At 40.7% G+C, this 20,456-nt stretch overlaps 1 protein-coding gene and 1 long non-coding RNA gene across 3 annotated transcripts in view; one reads left to right on the forward strand and one right to left on the reverse strand.

The window, feature by feature from the left end:
• Nucleotides 1-1,441: 1,441 nt before the first annotated feature.
• trpm4a (transient receptor potential cation channel, subfamily M, member 4a) overlaps nt 1,442-20,456 on the reverse strand; it is a 37,130-nt gene continuing 18,115 nt past the window's right edge. Inside the window, 25 exon segments of the mRNA XM_036560743.1 lie at nt 1,442-1,952; nt 2,922-3,015; nt 4,091-4,163; nt 4,741-4,873; nt 5,052-5,233; nt 5,964-6,129; nt 6,242-6,416; nt 6,505-6,637; nt 7,660-7,775; nt 7,882-8,120; nt 8,589-8,620; nt 8,726-8,830; nt 8,926-9,006; nt 10,947-11,059; nt 11,761-11,906; nt 13,007-13,136; nt 14,008-14,136; nt 15,234-15,335; nt 15,951-15,984; nt 15,986-16,245; nt 16,801-16,919; nt 17,048-17,150; nt 17,668-17,892; nt 18,126-18,190; nt 20,180-20,357. Coding sequence (XP_036416636.1) covers nt 1,918-1,952; nt 2,922-3,015; nt 4,091-4,163; nt 4,741-4,873; nt 5,052-5,233; nt 5,964-6,129; nt 6,242-6,416; nt 6,505-6,637; nt 7,660-7,775; nt 7,882-8,120; nt 8,589-8,620; nt 8,726-8,830; nt 8,926-9,006; nt 10,947-11,059; nt 11,761-11,906; nt 13,007-13,136; nt 14,008-14,136; nt 15,234-15,335; nt 15,951-15,984; nt 15,986-16,245; nt 16,801-16,919; nt 17,048-17,150; nt 17,668-17,892; nt 18,126-18,190; nt 20,180-20,357 — 3,168 coding nt within the window. The 3' untranslated portion in view covers nt 1,442-1,917.
• LOC118800496 lies at nt 1,903-20,292 on the forward strand. 2 transcript variants are annotated; one of them, XR_005006244.1, is made up of 5 exons: nt 1,903-2,074; nt 7,901-8,041; nt 15,437-15,578; nt 15,960-16,082; nt 20,185-20,292. It is a non-coding gene; the product is annotated as an uncharacterized LOC118800496 (long non-coding RNA). The 2 variants fall into 2 exon arrangements; XR_005006245.1 differs by lacking the exons at nt 15,437-15,578; nt 15,960-16,082; nt 20,185-20,292 and adding an exon at nt 10,858-11,083.

Here is a 20,456-nt window from a genome sequence, read left to right on the forward strand (position 1 = left end):
TTACATAACATGCGTGGCCATAAGGGGAGTCAGAACTTGGTACAACACCTGTTGTCTAAAATGGCTGCCCAAAGCACTCAGCTACACTGAGTTTTGTTATTTTTATAGTTCACAGTAGAACTGTAACAATATACTCAGCTCATGATTCAATTCATAATGCTGGGCTTATAATTTGATATTTAAATAGAGAAATTGGAAAAATGATGCATCCATGTTGTTGCACAACTTTCTGCTGCAGTGGGACTGGCGCTGTTTGTTGGTGAGTTTTGCTGTTCTAACAATGCAGTTTCATTAGATGGCCTAATTAATAGAACACCTGTTTTCCATGATACATTGTCACACCTCTATGATACACATGACATTTTGCACAGTGATACCACAATGTCACAATGAATTGTACATAATTTTTGGACATTTAGCAGAATCTGACTTTAAAATTTTTTCTTTCTGCAGCTCCTTTGTGTTTTTGTTTGTTCACTGCACATCCATCTACAGATTTTTTGGCTCGGCTTTGAGTCACATCATCTGACTGAGAAACAGTGAGGACAGAGGGGGAGGAGTGGAGCCGATTAAGTGATGTGATTGGGCTAGCCCAGGGTCAGTATTGAAAATGAACCAATGGGCACTAGTTATAAATTTAATTATACCGGCCGAAAGGTGTGCCAGCCCACTGGGATAATGCCTGCTATGCCGGACAGCCCGTCCAGCCCTGAGGTGTGGTGTGTAAGTTTTAGGGAAGAAATGAAATATAGTAAACAAAACCATATTTTCAATAGTGTATAATCAACTGTAACTATGAATAATTTTCATTAGCTTTGAATGAGCCCTTTAAATCTAAACAAGGAGAAGGTCCTCTTCCAACGTGTCACTATAGCACCGGCTGGAAGACATGGAAAGAAGAATCAGTGGTTGTTGCCGGTGCTGGCTAAACTTTGTGTTGTGAGAAGTTTGAGAACCCAAACTTTGACAAATCGAAGATCATACTTATTATTTAGCACAAGAAAAAGCAAGGGACGGTGAATCCTCGCCGTCAAAGAAGCGAAAACATAAGGAAGCAAAGCAAAAATCACCACAGGTTCTACTACATGCTTGGAAAGGGAGGCATGAGGGAGTTGGTTGCAGTGTGCAAACTCACCTCCAGATGCCAGTAAATTTTACACACTCATTTATGTTGTAATGTCATCAACCTGCATGTGCTACTATGTGACGGGACTCAGGAGGTGTGTGTTTACAGGGTTGACAAAACATAACCGAGAGCAGTCTATTTAAAATACTCTCTTCCATTAACTACGATTTGAACGTTAATATGATCCTATTCATAACTTAGCCCTTTCAGATGGCAGTGCTATCCGTTTTGGGGAGCTCTAATTAATAGCCTGGTATTTCATACACAGCTAAAGGAAAATAGGAGAATGGTGAAATAATTTTCCAGTACAACACAGAATTTTCCAGAACATTTTACTTTTTCTCTCATCTTCCATGTTTTCCATGACATGAAAATTGGTCAACTATTTTCCAGGACATGGGGGGACCCTGTAGTTAAACCTTTATATTTCACTCTCAACATTAAAAACCCCATCACCCTTATTCATGGAATTTATAAAATTACATTTGTCTGTCACAGTGTTTATTACAATAACATGAATTTAAAAAAGGAAGAAAAAGTGAGTTTTTACAGGGACATCTTTAGGGATAGTTAAAAAGACACAATCCTGTAAGAAAATAAACAGATCAAAGAGCAGATATAATATAAAAATATATGAAATGCAAGAGATTCCAAGACATGCCTTTTTTCTCTCCTATGACCACAAGAGTGAGAGAACCCTAATATCACTGCATGCCTGTGTGTGTGTGTGTGTGGCTGTCCAGTAGCTCCTTTGGTTTGAGGCTCCTTTAAGCACTGCTTCATCAGCTTGGTCAGCTTGGTGAAGAGGGGGAGGTCGGGATCGTGTCTGAAACACCGAACACAAGACAGATCAGCGCTGGACTTCAAGGTGTAGCTTTTCATTGCTTTGCAAACATTTACATGCTCTGAATACGGACGCTTCGATTATTGTTTTCCTGAGGCTGTGTGGTAAGTATCACAGCTCATTTACCGCACCACATTTTAACAAATGCCATGAAATCTGAGCTCCAGTTAGGGCTGAATGATTTGGGGAAAATATCTAATTGCGATTTTTCTGACTAATAATGTGATTAATATTGTAAACTGCAATTATTTTCTATAAAATAAACTTCAGGCTTTTTTTTCTAAGACCAAAATATCCACATTTTCTAGCTCAAGGCTTGACCCCTGAATATAGTGTGCCAGACAGCCGCAAGTTGTGGTTGTGATGTCACAACGCATGGATGTTTGGTTGCCTCTGATTGATCTAACTTATCTACAGGCAGTTCAGAAGTTCTGTGGTATTAGGATAAATTTCTCCCATTTAACACTCAAGACAATGTTTTAGATAATATAGGCTATAATTTTAAACATTACAGCTCTTGCAATGTGAAAACTGCACTCGCTTAAGCTACGATTTCGATATAAATGGAGCCGTAGCTCCAGTGAACAAGAGATTTACAAGATGACGGGTCTTTAAGCATTTTTGTTTGTACTGTGATTTTGACTCGCTGGTCACCAGTGAAGGGAAGGTAGTCTGACTGCAGTCATCTCTAGACATGCAGTACCGAATATAAATCAGTTCTAAGAGCCTTCACGAGGCTGCTTCAGCAATGTGTATATATAAGGGTGATCTAAAATAAGCAGAACTCTGTTAAGTCACTGAGAAACATAAGCCTAGATATGCTGTCGCAGTAAGACGGATAGAGAGCAGTTGGACTGAGTGAGCGAGCGAGAGAGAGAGAGAGAGAGAGAGAGAGAGAGAGAGAGAGAGAGAGAGAGGGAGGGAGAGGGAGAGGGAGGGAGAGAACAGCACCTCTGTGAAGAGGAGGAGGACGAGTCTGTCTGATCAGGTTACTCTGAGCTAATCCTTCCATTATCCACAAGAGGGAGTTAGAGCAAAACTCCATCTGGAAGAAAGGCAGATAAAGAGACATTAAGTCAAAACTAGGAGTTATTTGATGAAAGGGTCATAACAGACTATATCATGATGAGCTTTTCTGGGTATATCGTGGGCACAGTCAGTAATGAAAGACCACTGACCAGCTCTTATTAGAGTATTTAGGCAGTGCATTTAAGTAGCCCTGGACATGCTAATCAAACTCTTAGAGAGGGGGGGGTTAAAAATGTCTGCATAATTAAATGGTTAAAGATGTAAATCAAGTCAGAGTAGTTTGATGTGAAATGCTTTGTTCAAACTTGGAGCTGAAACTAAGTCACAGTGGCGGTGATAAAAACCAGACATCTGAAAAAGTTTGTCTCACAAAGCTATTACAAGAAATGGGTATAAATATGCTGCCTGATATCTAAAACAAAATATGATAGTTTGGAGTAGGTAAAAATAGCCTGAAATGTATTTTTTATGGTGAAGAGGTACATGCAGGGTATTGTAAGGCAATACATTTATTTACAACTATTTTAATATCACCTACATTGCATATAAAACTCAGGTGTAGGTTCTCTGGTGGTTTTGGATAGTAAATAAAATGGCTATGTTTGTGCTGTACATATCATGACCTCTGGTTCTTATCATCACCACCACCACTGTAAAGAAATTAGAGTCAGTTGGTTTCCCTACAATGAATCATTTTACGTCAAACCACTCTGAATGACTGTTTACATCTCAGAGATTGAACTACAGAGAAATTTGGAGAAATAAGTGGAACTTGTGACTATTTCACTTATAACAGTATAACACTGCAAAGGTAAGAAACTGTTGAAGCACTGAAATGTGACCAAACGTGAACCAAGTGGGTGGTGGTGGTGTTGGTTGGCTGGGGGGGGGTGTAGAACGTGGAGACAGTGAGATGACTGATGGTCTGCAGTCTGTGCTGAGCAGGCAAACACAACAGCTGTTGCTCAACTGAGATGCTCACATAGACACATACTGTATGCAGCATGCTAACACACACACTCAAACACAGAGGGGCAAAGGAACTGAACACGGTGTGGAGCAATAGACAGGCATGCATGGTCTTTACTTACTTCAGACTCCAGCATTCTCAGCCTGCGATCATGGTCTCGAATCTCTGCCATCTGCTTCAGTACGTTGTCCACCCTGCATGCACACACAGAAGATGGCAGCACCCAATTCAGCAAGTCTCAAACATTCTCCATGTCTCATGTTCTTATGAACAACTGCCACAGTGAGGGTCCCTAAATGGCCCTTGGTGTACATTTCATGCAAGTTTTTGAGCCCAAAAAGCAAACTTAGCAGTAAAAGAAGCTGAGAATAACACATACCACCTCTTCATGACATGAAAGACACATAAGCTACACTACTACAGTTTACATGCATTGGCCAACAAGCAAGTTCTACAGACATTCTTTTCCAAATACAGTTGTATGCAGAAGTTTAAACACAAAAGGGCACAATACAATACATTTGTTTATCCACAGCTTTCTAACTTATGATTGGGCAATCATTTCAAGGCTGGCAGCCCTACCAGGAAACGTATATGCAGCATGAAAGAAATGTTTAGCTAGTGCTTCCTTTGACTTGTATTTTTTGACATTTTTAAATTCAGGTTTCTGCATCGTGGCACGTACAGCCTACTCTTTAAATGACATGCTGCTTCTGTACTACGTCTGGGACGCTGCTTGTGCAGGCTGTGTGAGGGTAAAGAGGGACTGACTTGGCAGAAGTGCGTTTGAGCCGCTCGGTGTCACTGTCCCGCAGTTTCTTGCTTTGTGTGGAGAGCAGATTCTCCTTCTGCACTGCCTCCCATGTATTCAGCCTATTGGCCTTCCTGCCCCGGAGATCCAACACTGATGGATAGAGAAAAAAGTTTGAAAACTGGAAAAATTGGGAGCACATACAATTTCACTCTTTATCCCCTCTTATCCCACTCTTTATCTTAAATGAAGGCCAAAAAACAACAACAACAACAAACTGGACAGTGCTGTGTCCTCCTGGCCTGGATTCAGACCCCAATGGTTTACGTACTGAAGTGTTTGATCTTGACGGAAGGCACTTTGCGAATGTTCCTCTTGATGAAGAGGTGCAGGTGGGAGATGATGATGAAGGGCGGCGCCAGGCATGGTCGGGAATGATACTCCACTATCAGGTTGTATCGCTGGAACTTCCAGTGCACATCACTGTGTTCCTGGACCTTACTAAACGTGTAGCTGCAGAGACAACCCATATAAACCAGCAGTTAATTATTGTTACATATCCACTGTGAAAGACTATACACTCCACATGAACAGTCGAACATAAAATACTTAATACATACTACTGCTCAATTAATAAATAAATATCCATAAGATATTGGATGTACCTTTTTATTTTTACACCATTTAAAATCAACAGCGGTTTTATATTGTATTAAAATTTCATGATGAACAGAACAATAGAAATGCTCCAAAATGACTTGCAAAAAATTATTACACTCTCCTGTAATGATAACATTTTAAGTTAAGTATCTTTATTGTCATTGTACTTGCACTGTACAGCGGAATTATTTTTGTATATCCCAGCTTAGAAGGCAAGGGTCAGAGCCATAATAACGGCACCGCTGGAGCAGAGAGGATTAAGTGCCTTGCTTAAGGGCCCAACAGCGGCAACTTAGCAGACCCAGGCATTAAACCTGCAACCCTGTGATCAATCAGCCAGAATTCTAACCACTAACACAAGGTTACTTACTAAATGGCTGAAGTGTCATATCTTACTATCAACACTTCATGTCCACTTCAACCAATTAGACCTCTACATGCAAGATTAGTAACTTACAAACTCCTCCTCTGTATTGTTGGTAGCATTTCTAGCCATGCACTATTAAGGAGCCCTCTAGGTGAACAAATATCCAGGGCAATGTAATGCAAAATGGGTAGAGAGACCACTGTGGCAGCTGAATACCTGAACATTGCAATGAGCAGGTTTAGCAACAGGACGTTGGTGACCAGGAGGTATACAGACAACAAGATGAGCACCAGCCAGTTAGCTTCAGACTGTGGACATGGCTCTGCCCCCTCATGGATAAGGGTCACATTGTTTGTGCACGGCTTCTCTCCTCTTTTATGAGCTAGAAAAAGACAGTTCAGTAAAGAACAAGATTAGCACTACCAGCTAAAGAACTTTTATACAGGGCCAATTTCTCAGACATGAATTAAGCCCATCATCTCTCACAAACACACCGTCTATTTCATCCAGCGGTATCTGCCCGTAGATATGCAGGTACGGTCTGTAAAAGACTCGGCGAAACACCCAATAAGGTCGAGGGTCGTAAGAGTACAACAGCGCCTGATTAGCCACCCCGTAAGCCATCAGCCAAACTCCAAGGAAGAACAAAAAGAAGAAGACATCCTTCACCTGTGAGAGACAAATAAAAGGATTCCAGTAAGATAAAGTACACAATGTTATGTTTCTGAAAACTTTAACCCACGGCCACGTTCCTCACCATTTTTCCAACAATGATGATTTTGGGTCCCAGCTGTTTGTTAATGGCAAAGATATGAATGAGTCTAAGAGTGAAGACCATGTAGTCCAGACACAGCACTGCACGCCCAAACTCATAAGACCAAGGGAACATCCTGCAGCACACAACACACACAGGTATATGAACTCCTATTAAAACACAGATCCAGTCCTAAAATCTGATTGGCTTTTAAAGATGTAAAATACTGGATATACACAAACTTAATATATGTGCCCCTTTCATCACCTCACAACAGCCGAATTCTTTATAATAATGTGCCAACTCACTATAAATTATTGTGTTGTGAATGGCATGTTATTCTGCTCTTATGGATGCCCGAGTGAACTAATAGACGAAGTAACAATCTTTGTTTTCTGACTTCTTATTCTTACTTTCTTAATAAATAGGCTAAAAGACTGCAAAACAAATAGGCTAAAAGATACCCAACAGGCTAAACTGCTCCATTAATATAACTGTAGTATTTCGTAGTAATAGAAAAAAAATTCACTGGTAAACTGTAATATAAAACATAAATGCAACTTGAAATGTCTTACATGCTTCAAATGTCTGTTACCGCTATATCTGCCTTAAGCAGTACTAAACCAAGTGTGCTAACACATATAAGCACTATTGGAAACTATTTATAAACTACTTATAAAAAGTGAAAGTTTCTGCATGAAACACTGCTACAATATGATGTTTTCAAGACAAAAGAAATGTAAAAGTTCATGACATGAGTGCAGTATACACTGATCGGCGACTCAGTTCCTGGCCCTCTTTCAACAGTCCATGGTGGCCAACAATAGCATACTCTAAATGAACTGCATTTCCTGGTTGATGAACTGTTTACTGCGATTATCAATTGAAATGACTTTTTCCCAAACGTGTGTAATTATTGTTTTATGCTGTCACCATTTTATAAAAGCAATAAGCTACTTGAGGCTGTGCTCTACCGTGATTTTACAACAGGTAAACTTGTTTAGTGTTGTACTTAATAACACCCGTTACCTGTGATTAAAAAAAATAATAATAATAATCACAGAAACACAGCCTCAAAAGGCTTATTGCTTTGCCATGCCATGAAACTAATACAGTGGACACAAACCCAAAGTCCAGCCCTTTCTGCTACACACACACCTGCAGATGAGCCCAAGACAGAACAGCATGATGGCTGTGAGGTCAAACTTGTTCCACGTGTCTTGGATATATAACCTCATACTCTGAGAAAATCCTGTACTGCCTGTAAAAAAAGACTATAAAGAAGAGACAAAGATGTCAGTGTGTGTGTGTGTGTGTGTGTGTGTGTGTGTGTGTGTGTGTGTGTGTGTGTGTCTGTGAGATACATGTATAAGTTGACACCTGTCGAATCTCCTCGCAGACCAGAGTGAATATCCAAAAGTACAAAAGAAACTCGATGGGGGCGGGGCCATCTGGAGGTGGAGGCTTGAATTCAATCAACAGAATGTAAGCAAAAAGGAAGAGGAAGAGGAAGTACATCAGCACATTTCCCAGAAATGAGGTAACCGGAGCAAACCAGAACTGCCGCCATCGATGTAGTATGAAAGGATGTTTTTTGGGAGCGACAGTTTTCGACCCCCCTGAAACATAAGGACAAATGAAACATCACATTAATAATCATAATAATAGTCATAACAACAACAACAACAAAATAATAATAATAATAATAATAATAATAATAATAATAAAACAATGCAACAACAACTTTAATTATACAGCAATTTGAGATTATCTAACTGAAATGAAAAGTGCTTTACACAGGAATCTAAGTAAAACAGGACAGATAAAACCCCTTCACTCTAAATGAAATAACAGCACAATTACAAACAGGAGAAAATGAGCCACGGTGCTTCTAGGCACCTTCAAGCCTAAACGCACGTTTTATTCTGGATTTAGAAACACATATCATGCTTGCATTCCTAAAAACCTCAGGATGCTATTCTGTAGTTAAGAAGCTACATAAGAAAATCATCTTCCACTGAGCTGTAAGAAATCCTAGGAGTTCGCAGTAAGCCTGCCTCAGCTAAGCAACCTGTCACCACACCCACCTTTAGGAGCACATTCCTCAGCATCCTCTTCCCTGTAAAACATTTGATATTTTACACATATGCTTCTGATAACAGGAAGAACTTTAATGTTAGAAAAAGTACGAGGTGTGTCTGAATACAAGAAAAATACTGATTACAATTGTGTAAGGTCAGCGACAGATAAGGGTATGGTTTCCAGTTCTCCATCTACGTTGTCCGCATCTGCACCATGATGGCCATCATCAGGCTTGCTGTCCTCATCCCTGAGAAAGAGACGAAAAGAGAAGGAAAACAGCAATAAACGGAAATGTTTTGAGACAAAGTAGAAAAATGAAAGCACAAAATGTCTGTTCATTACATGTGTTGGGTGAGATCTGCCAGAGAGAAGGCTGCTGTGTTTGGTCCTTCCAGGCTGTCTGTGTGTCTGACCTGGTGCTCCCTGAATAGGGGATGAAAAGAGTGAGTGAGAAAGAGAGACAGTGACCCTTGGTTATCAAAAGTTGCATATGGTCAAGTCTGTAAAATGAGAGCATGCGCATTTCACAACGTTTTGTTGCTCATCAATTTAATTTTTGATGTAAGATCCTCCCACACTGGGGAAATACACAGTGCTACAGCAGAAAAGGAATAGTAAGGCACTCAAGAAAAAGAAGCATCTAGAAGAGAATCAACAAAAAAGATATTAACCTTATTAATTACTTAACAAGGTTACAGTTTCACTCATCTTCAAAAAATAGTTGCACCCAGAAGTGTCGCACTGCAATGCTATTCGGAAGAACGATAAATGTTATCAGGAACAATAAAAATTTAGACCGATATGGTCAATATTTATTGAGCTACAAATACAGCAACATGCCAGACGTCTCAGCATGGAGTTGTAGAGTTTCCTAATGGCGTCCTGCGATAATCCATCCCATGCAGCTTGAATATTCTCACACAGTTCCTGCAGTTTTTTTTAGGTAGGGGTGGAGTGTTCATAGCGCGTCCAATAGCATCCCACACATTTTCAATTGGGGATAGGTCTGGTGATGCGGCTGGCTACAGCATAGTATGTGTGTGTCTGAATCTGGCAACCAATCTTCGGCGACTTTGAGGGCGTGGTCATAACGGTCTACGTCCATGTAGTCCTGCGTCATGCAGTCGTCTGTCAATGGTGCTGGCACTAACAGAATGACTCATGGAGGGGATCACTGCTTGCTTAATGTCCACAATCGTAGCTGTTGGGTCACTCTGCCCATGTCGGACAATCCATCAGTTCTCCCTCTCCATGGCTTGTGTAGGTCTCCCAGATCCTTCACGTTGCTGGTGCATGCCTTCTATCCACTGCCGCCAACAGCATGCTATGGTAACATCTACATGACCGGTATGGCGCACAATACATCGATAAGACCATCCCGCTTCCCAGAACCCTATGATGCGACCCCTCTCGAGCTCTTCCAACTGCTCGAATTGCTGCAAATGCTTTGCTTGCAAATGACGCTACCAACATAACAGCACGAGTCAGAATAGAAAGCACGCGCAACTGGACGATCTTATATAGTCAGGTACAGCGATAAGGCCCGTCCTTGCTTACATCACACGCACGGCCAAGCGTGAAACTTGAATCATTCGCATGTCTCATGATGTCAAACCTAACCACCGAGTTTCATTCCTGTCGGATGATTCCTTCTGGGTGCAACTAGTCTTTTGACGATGAGTGTATATATTATATAAATATTAAAGACATGCTTCACAAAATTAAGAACATAAACATTATAAATAAAAGAGCAAAAAAATCTTTACACTATAAGGATATTTTACACATATTGCACATGAAGTACTGATTATACTGCACACGGGGATCGTGATGTGGCCGTGCAATGGTATCAGTACAATCAAACTCTACCTATGAGGACAAGTAAAATATACGTATATTAAACTGTGCCCGCTGCAAACGATATGTAATTCAGGTACTCATGTGCTTGTGCTTATTTCCATGCACTGAAGCTGATTAACTGCAGCCAAATCACTACTTGTTTTGACGTCATAGGACAGTTTCCTGAGTCTAGGCCTAGATCTAACAGTCAAAACTGTCCAAATATGAGGGAAAAAAAACCCAACCTTATCAATTAAGAAACACTTCAATAAAGGCTTCCCCTCTGTTGTTTTTGCAGACCGATTCTGCACAACTTTCATGAATTACAGCCAAAGAGAGCAGAGAGTGCACATACAAAATCCAGTGAAACCTGACTCACATTCTAGTTCAGTAGAGAAGGAGAAACAACTATTTTCTGTGTACTTTTCTTTACAGCATTTGAAACTTTACAGAATTGATATAAGTCTGGACATTCCCAAAGAATAACACCCCAGCAGGATGAAAGAAGATATAAGAATCCTGACCTGAAAGCGATGAGGTTGGAGTAGATGAGAGGTGGCATCAGAAACGAGAAGACCAGTTTCCATACTTCTGTCCTGCTGCTCATATCCCCCCACCAGATCTTAGACAGCAGAGTCTGTCCAAACAGAGAGAGAGAGAACAAACAAACAAAAAAACAAAACACCATATCAGTATATTTTATACAAAAACAATGTGTCTGGTGCCCCAAGCGCCTTGTTGCCTGTGGTCATCTCGATACTCTAGCTGAGGAATGGTAACTTCGATCTAGTGAGCATTTTCACTGTTTGAAAAGCTTTTTATTCATTTATATGTCATTTGGGACTGCAAGCATTTGTGCATTCATGAAGTCCTACCAGTATGTGCCAGTTTCCTCCCTTTTAATGATTAACCCAAAAAGCTGCGCAAGTACCGATAGCACCCCTTGTGAAGAATCTACAGCCTGCAAAAGAGTAACTAAGTTACCATATAAAACTCTTATTATATATTTATACATAAAATATAAAGTTAAGCACATATCTACGCAGTCCTGATAGACAAATACTGGCAGTAGAATGGGTTATACTGATGAGCTTAGTGTAAATTTCTGTCCCACTAGATCTGCCCCTGTCAACTGTAGGTGCTATTTTTGTGAAATGGAAGCACCTCAGAGCAACAACAGCTTAAAGCACGTTGCCACTGGACTCTGGAGCAGTGGAAATGTGTTCTGTAGAGTGACGAATTACTATTCTCTATCTGCCAGTCTGATGAATGTCTGGGTTTGGCGAATGCCAGGAGAACGTTACCTGCCTGAATGCACTGTGCCAACTGTAAACACACCTGAACTCCATCGTGGCTAAAGAAAAAAAGAGCATCAGCTGCCACGGCCATCTGCAGACAGGTGACTCCTCCCCACACTGGAGAGGTTCTGATGAGTAGAGTGAAGGAGCGATTCTCGCTGCTCTGGTAACAGGCGCTGAACACATCTACAGGAGACAGGACACCTCGCTTAGTCAAACTGGCCTCACAATACTGACAAAACAGATCATCACTGTAACGCAAAAACCTCATAACTGCATTCTTTTCAACATGCCATGATGAGAGGGAGAACATGGGGCACATGAGAGACCCAATAAGACTAAAAAAGACAGAGAGAGTGACGCAAGTCAATCAATGATGCAAAATGTGTGTCACCAAACAATACTGAAAGTTAGTTTACTTATAAGTATCTTAAGAATGTTTATTTTTTCCTTCTCTGATGAAGTTATTGTTTGAGATGCATTTTTTTTTTGATGGAAATAATTTAAAAGTGAAGACAGTTCGGTCAGTCAAACTCACATCACAATACTAGCAAAACAGCTGTCTCAGTTGTGCTGGGCTCACACTAAAGAATAAATGAGACACTAGACACAGTATTAAAACATCTGCAGATGCACTACTTCAGGGACATGGTAAGGTGTTTTAAGTTGGTTTTAAGCAGTATATAAGATGTACATGGTAATATCACACTAACTGATTTGCCCCACACCCGGCTCACACTGCTCTCTCTCTCCTTTTAGCAGTTGCTGCTGCATCTTCAGCATCCCTACATTTCTACTTCCTGGGTGCCAGTTGGAAAGCGTGAAGTCAATGAGTTCAACAGTACAAAACAAATCTAGTTTCAGATAAATGTATAAAATGAATTCAGTATGCTAGACCTGTGCAGCTCATAGCTTTCAAATAATCAGAAGGACGCACAGGGAAAAAGGAATTTCTGAGCCGTACAGAGCTGTGGACAAGAAAGCTGAAGAAGCATTAAGAATTAAGTTAATATATTTAATACCCTGATCAAAAGAGCTGTTTACATCTTGAGGTAGATAACCTGACAAAAATGACCGCAAATTGGCAATTACAGTGTATAATGACTAATAACTCAAAATCCTTGAAATATTTAACAAAACATGTAAATATTCCTGTGTTTAGAGTTACACTGTAGAAGTGAATAATGTATATGAAACAACTAACTATTAATATAAGGGGTGATTCCAAACTTCTGAATGGTAGCACAAGTGCATGGGCACATGATTGTGTACAGTACAGAACTCACCGTGGGCCTGTTCCTCAAACCTCTGCGCCAGCTCCTTCATGGAGAGCTTATTCTCCGTCTCATTCTCCAGCTTAGACAGCTCCCTGAGGATTTTACACGCACTCAGAGCACTCAGGACAGACTCTCCCGTCTGAGAGAGAATCAGAAACACTTTGAGTAAGCAAGTCAAAAACACCAAACACATCACCTGCACTCTCAGAAAAAAGGTATGAAATGTCACTGGGGTGGTTCCCCCAAGGGTACATCTCAGCACCTTTAGTCAGGGAACATAATTGTACCAAAATCCACTGAAATTATATTTTCTAAGTTGTATTGACTCCACACACCCCGTCTCATCTCCAGGCTTTTTATTTTATTGTTCTGTTTTAAAACATGCGCTTATGAAAAAGAGCAAATACGTAATTTCCACCTGGAAAAATTTATTTAAGGTTCACAACTGGACCTTAAAACTACCGTTGTACCTTTGACGGTACATTTACATTGTTTGTACCTTGATAAATGAAGAACAGTGTACGTGATGTCGGTGTGCCAAAGATTCAAGCGTTTATGCACAGAGAAACATAGTTACACTGCTAGGTACGTACTAAAGTATATTTATATGCACTGTGTAGTGCACAATTACAGACTGTAGTCCATCTGTTTCACTGTGTACCAGTGCAAAACAGAGTACCACCCTGCCACCACCATGTTAATGTCACAGCAGTGCTGAGAATGATCCACTACCCAAATAGTACCTGCTCTGTGGTGGTTCTCAGGGGGTTCTGACCATACTTTACTGGCTAGTAGTCAGTCAAGTATGCCCTCAAAGGGTAAAAGTGGGCTAACAAACAATATACAGAAACAGATGGACTACAGTCTGTAATTGTAGAACTACAAAGTGCTCCTATATGGTCAGTGGAGCTGGTTAAAATGGACAATGAGTGTAGTCCTTACGAAAATATTCCTTTTGGCTTACCTCAGACTCAGCAAGGTAAAAATGAAGGAGAATAAAAGATTCTTACCATCTCCCAGAAATACAAGGCCATTTCACGGCGGTTCTGCAGAACAGCCCAGATAAAGAGTGAAGCCCAGGGGAAGGCACACGGCTTCTCTCCGTACGCCCCATCACCCTGCTTCAGCTTATTCACATGCTGAGAGAGAGAAAAAACAATGAGCCACGTCACTACTACTACTACTACAAATAATAATAATAATAATAATAATAATAATATATTTGTATTACACTTCTTAGTAATCCTGAAATGCTTACAGTTGCAGAGAATGACGGACATTAAGCATTACATAATGAACATCAAGACATTTTCTCATTACATAACTCGTATCGCAATATCCAGTTTTTATGTGGTTGGAACAGAAAAAAAAACCCAAAAACACACACACACACACACACACACACACACACACACACGTTCAAAACTGCTTATCCCTCTGGGTCACGGAGGGAGCTGGAGTCTATCCCTGCTGAAGGCAGGATACACGGAAGGCAGGACACACCCTGGACAGGTCACCAGTCCATCACAGGGCAGACAGACAGACACATTTACACACACACACACACACACACACACCTAAGGGCAATTTAGCATGGTAAGTTGGCCCGACTGCATGTCTTGGGACTGTGGGAGTAAACCGGAGCACCCGGAGGAAACCCACACAGACACGAGGAGAACATGCAGACTCCACACAGAAAGGACCCCGGTCACCCAGCCGGGAATCATACCCAGGCCCTTCTTACTGTGAGGCGACAGCACTACCCACTACTTACGTTCTGTTTTTTAATGAAACATGCAGTTGGTCAGTGTTCTTTAAATTCAGATGAAATCCACAACATGCTCAGAAAAACATTATGATGTAACCTGATTTATCCTCATAAATGATAATATTGTCTGTCTGTGGAGATTGCATGGCTATGTGTTTTATTTATACACCTGTAAGCAACAAGTGTGGTGAAGAGTGTGTCCACATAGCTAAATTAACTTGGTAGACTGGCAAAGTCTAGCTAAACCGTAATATGTTTCCTGAATCTACTCAGTCAGCTCCTTTGGATAGGGAGATGGCAGCGTTCTTCTTGTCATTTTTTTGGGTGTAAATTTCACATTTTACGCTGTTTTACTAGAACATTACTGACGCTGTTTTACTAGAACATTACTGTGTGGAATCAAGTGGAACGCTCGATACGACTCAAGCCCAAGCTCTCACAGATAATATTTGAGGGTCAGCTCAGTACCTTTGCAGCTTTCCTGGTGCTGAATCCCGGCTCGAGGCCGAGCGCGGAGTAATAAAAGGGCTGACACACTCCTCCAAAAATTTCCCCTAACAATCGTGAAACCTGGAACACAAAACGTGGTGCATTTCAGCCGGGGAGGAGAATCAATACAGATACACATGAAATTTAGACACCATCAGATCACCATCACATTTCTCCTGCAGTCCCAGACTCCTGTGGGCCACACGCAGCAAGTGCTTGGTGACCTCTGACTTCTCAACCTCGGGGTGTAGAAATGCCTTAATGCATCGACCCCAAAGGTGGTGGTTCAACCTCTTCAGTTCAGTTTTTGGAACAGAATATAAAGTAAGCACTAAGTTTTTTTGGCTGGAATAAAATTCTCAGTCTATTACTGAGTGTAAACATCTACTGTTATTAATGTCTACATTACTGTGCAGGGTCAGAGACCACCCTGCCTTTATTTAATTTCCAGTTTAATCAGCCATTAAGTATGCAAGTTATTAATCTTTCAATATACATTTCTGAAAAAAAACAGGATATAAGATAATCCACTTGTATAAGGAAGGAGAAAGTCAAATAAAGGTGGTCTCTGCCAGTGGTCTCAAAATGACCTAGTCAAATTTTAACTGTTGTTGAAATACAAGTTCTCATGATTCACTGTAACACAAGAACTGTAATTGAACCAACCAGGTCACAGATTTAAGCCTCTCCTCTCACCTCATACAGGCTGAGCCCCTTGGCATCAGGGGGGCACCTTGGGGGATTTTTTGCAGTTTCCGTCGGCCGAGTCGGGGGAGTTGGGGTGCGAGGCAGCAAGGTTCTCCCGCTCCTTCAGCCACTTCTGCAGCAGTGAGTAGACCAGAGCGCTGTCAGGCAGAGACTGGTACAGACTCTCCAGACGCTTGTACGTCAGGTACTGCAGGATGTTCAGACCGTTTTCTGTGAAAAGGCGCACAAACTGGGGCTTATTGTTCACCAGAGCGTCTGTCATTAAGTCCTCCAGGTCTTCATACTGAGAGAGAGAGAAAGAGAGAGAGAGAGAGAGAGAGATGAACAAAATGAAAGAGAGAGAGAGAGAGAGAGAGAGAGAGAGAGAGAGAGAGAGAGAGAGAGAGATGAACAAAATGAGAGAGAGAGAGAGAGAGAGAGAGAGAGATATCTCTATATATATGGCTCGAACAGATAACATCTTCAACAGTGCTTCAAAATGAACATTTTAAATGAATGAAATGACTACAAAAGAAATATTTGGTGCTAAAAATAAATAATGTTCTGAAATGACTATAAAAGATAAATCTCCAGTACCTTTAACTTTCTATAAAAGACAAGTCTTACGTGTTTTAAAAGCACTACAAAAGAAATCTTATGTTTTACAGTGACTATAAAGGACAAATCCAGCACTTTAAAATGGATAGAAAGGAGAAATCTTAAGTGCTTTAAAGTGGCTAAAAGATAAATCACCAGTGCTTTAAAAAGGCTAGATAAGTGTATTTTTCCAGATGTGTCCTTTACAGTGTTCACAGAAATCTATTGCCGTGAGTGTGAATGTACTTGTAATTACTCAAACCTGCCACTGGATGTCGCCATTGAACAGCTCACTCTTGGCGATGTCCACTCTGTTCCAGGCTACAGCCAATTTCAGCTCCTCTGTGTACTCACTGGCATCACTGCTGACCTGCTTACAGGCTGTACACACACACACACACACAGCCATCAACATTAGTGTACTGTGTGAAGTTCATATCAGGTCATAAAACATACGTATGTGAACAAACATACAGCAACATCCTGAAGCTCTGTAGCCATTAGCTCACCTCTGACCAGAGCTTTCAGAATGACCGTGTCAAAATCATCAGGGCCGTCCTGATCGCCATGAAACACTGTGACCAAAGCTCTGTTCTGATAGATGCTGACAGCCTACAGAGAGAGAGAGCGAGAAAGAGAGAGACAAAGAGAGAGTGTACTGTAAATATATGTGAAAATATGCACTCTAAGCCTGAGGCACCTAAGCCTAATATTATTTATATTTCTTGTAATGTTAGCTTTCTGAGCAAATAAATTCTTACTGATGATTCTTTATGAATTGAATTTAAATTCTCAGGTGCCTGTATATACAGTGATCTGCAAAAGTTTGTCAAATTACACGTTTTGTTGATTTCAGTGATATTTTTTTTCTGCAAATTGTAGAGAATAGTTTTTTTTTGTTGCCAAGTTTAACATGTTGGAAATTACCTTAACCTCAGGATCCAAAACGACATGGTTTTGTTCTCAGATATAAAAATGAAAACATGGAGAGTTTGTAAAAAGCATTTAAAGTCAAGGACGTTTTCTCAGCCCTGCAGGTTTGATCTATTTTTCTCTGGTTTTCTTTCACCGAACAAAAAACACAGTCCGACACACAGACAGACAGATCAGCATGCCCTGTCCCGCTCACCTGGTCCACAAGTTTATCTAGTGCTTTCTCGGTGGGGAAGTGCTTCTTGACAATCTCTTTGACTCTCTCTCTCAGCTCTGCGGTGGAGCCGTCACGGCCCTCTCCGTCCCCAGAGGACGATGTGGGGCTCAGGTCACTCAGCAGCTCAGTGATCATATCTGCCGCCGGACCGGACCCGTCCAGCACCAACCACGGCGTAGCTGTCTTCAGTGACATGTCCACTCTCTAAAATGTGACAGAAGATAAGATGATCAGTCAGAATACAGCGTAAAAAGTGTACTGTTAGCAAACCCTTATGCAAAACTAAGAGCGGTGATTAGGCTAGAGCAGTGTTTCCCAACCCATTCTGATCCACAAGTGTTCTGAGTTAGGCTGGAACAAAAAAGTGGACCGTCTGGGGGCACTGTGGACCAGGTTGGGAACCACTGGATTAGAGAATAGTAGAGCTAATAACAAACCTTTAACACAGAAGCCTCTCCAGATATCAGCATGCACAACACTGGGATCTCAATGTTACCACTACCTGTTGATGCGTTTATTTACGTATTTGGGATAGAAGAGGACAAAACAGATGATACAGTTAATACAATATAGTAGAAGTCAAATTAAATATAAGAGCAATACAATATAATGCAGTGAATTTCATTATATTTTCACCAGAAACTTAAGTAATCTAAAACGGACTTGCTCATGTGGCATCTGACATTTTATAACATTGACAATTTTTTTATAGAAATGAACAAAATAGGCTCCTGCTACTGTTTTTATGCCTTCTGTCCATTTTAAGGCTGTGTGAGACAGAAACCACAAGCAAGTCTGTTAGAGATTATTTAACAACCTGATGCAGTTAAATTCAAGTGAGATGATTTAGGCAGGCAGTTAGCACAATGCTAATTGTTAAAAATAAGCATAGCTTGAGTACAAAAGTAAAGAAGCAAACGTCAGACACCATGTCTTTGGTGACTGACTACAGTTTGAGGTAAAAGGTAAACTGTGTAACTTATTTTAGCTGAAATGGCATAAATGGCAGATTAGGGCTGTTAATGAAAAGAATAATCAATTAAAAATGTAAGTTATTGATGAACTGACTTAGTGATTAATCTGCAATGTGGATGATAAAGAGGCAATTGGCTGGACATTTAACAGTTTGAAAGTTCTCCACAAAGGGAAGTTATAAGCTCTGAAAACCACTTTTGTGTGCATCTCTGAAAAAGAGGAAACCCACACAAGAAGGAGCTCATGTTTGTAGTTCCACATTTAATGAAGTAAAATGAAATGTTTGGTGTTATAAATTGCATTTATATGATTACTTGATTAACCAACCTAAGATAATAGCTCGATTATTTGATTGCCAATACAATTAATAGCATAAGGTGCAGATTTGTGGGGGCAGAGGGGATGTGTTTTAATCTCATGTTTGGAGGGAGATTAAAGAAGAGCGAAGAACTTTACCCCCCAGCCCCTCCGCCCATCACATCTTTACGTCCCTGCGCACAGACTCATGGGAAATGTAGTCTGTATACAGTCAGTATGTTTCATGTTCTTTTACAGTAGCATTTTCCTATGTTCAAGACTGTCAAAGAAAAGTGAGGTAAATCCAAGGCCGCTACCTGTGAAGATACTGCCAGCTTGTTGCTCTCCTCCTGGATTAAAAACACTAATGCTGCAAATTAGTTTGTTAGCCATAGCTAGCTCAGTAGTTAAGCAGGTCTGGCTGATATATTTACTTTTTTAGAAAAAAAATCTTCTACATCTAAAGCTGTACTACGTCATCTGTGTGACAACTACATGTCTTGTTAGCACTGCCAGACGTCCGGTTTGAGCTCCAATGTCTGATGCCAACTGGAGGTTAAGATGTCCAGATGAGTCTAACTCTAAAGGTATGAGCAGCACATCCTCCCTAAAGTTGACATGTAACCTACACTACTAATCGACAGTGGCAGACACAGTACTGAATCAAAGTCTGTAGTTATAACATCAGGTCCCCACAGTTGAAGGATTCAGCTACTATTATACTCACTGACAGCTAGACGTGTTTGACGGCTACAGAAGTCTGTCGGAGTGAAAGTGTAGGTGTGGCCTTTCTCATTAAAACCCATCCCTTACTTTCACTCCTCAGTCGGCCTTACATAATCACCACAGATGACTTTACGGTCCATGGGAAAAAGGCACAGACTGTCTGCCTCCCTTCCTCTAAACGTATGTCTACTTCATATTTATATCGAAGAATTAAAGGAAGCCCACAGGGAGCTGCTCTCAATTGTTTCCTAATTTCTGGCTCACTACCATCTCAGCCCTACCTGCTGCTCTGTTCCTCTACTTCATAAATAAGGCTGCATTTACAAAATGGAAATCAAAGAAGGTTCATATTTGAACACTTTTCTAAGTTTTCTACCATGTATGTTTTATCATTTTTCTAAATTTAACCACAACAAAAACCAAAACACTTTTAAGTTGTGTATTTTTATTATATTGTTTTTAATATACATGTGCTGCTGGCTCTGTCTCTCACCCCAGATTCCGGTACGCTGATGGGATATGTGGTCCTCCAGGTTTGTGATGAAGTTTGTTTCACCTCCCCTGCGGCCTATGCTCCCATCGTCCACCAGCAGGAAGGCCTGGTAGTTATTGTCCAGATAGCAGGAGTCTTCTGATATATTCTGAACGTAATATCTCGCAGGGAAACTGCCCTGAAATGTGAAATAATGGAACATGGCTCTAAGAAATTCTTAGAAATATTTTTGTCTGCAAATTTTAGTGCACAATTTTTATTTACTGAGTTTATCATA

The sequence above is a fragment of the Colossoma macropomum genome, unplaced genomic scaffold, assembly GCF_904425465.1.
Source record: "Colossoma macropomum unplaced genomic scaffold, Colossoma_macropomum, whole genome shotgun sequence".
NCBI classification, from domain to species: domain Eukaryota; kingdom Metazoa; phylum Chordata; class Actinopteri; order Characiformes; family Serrasalmidae; genus Colossoma; species Colossoma macropomum.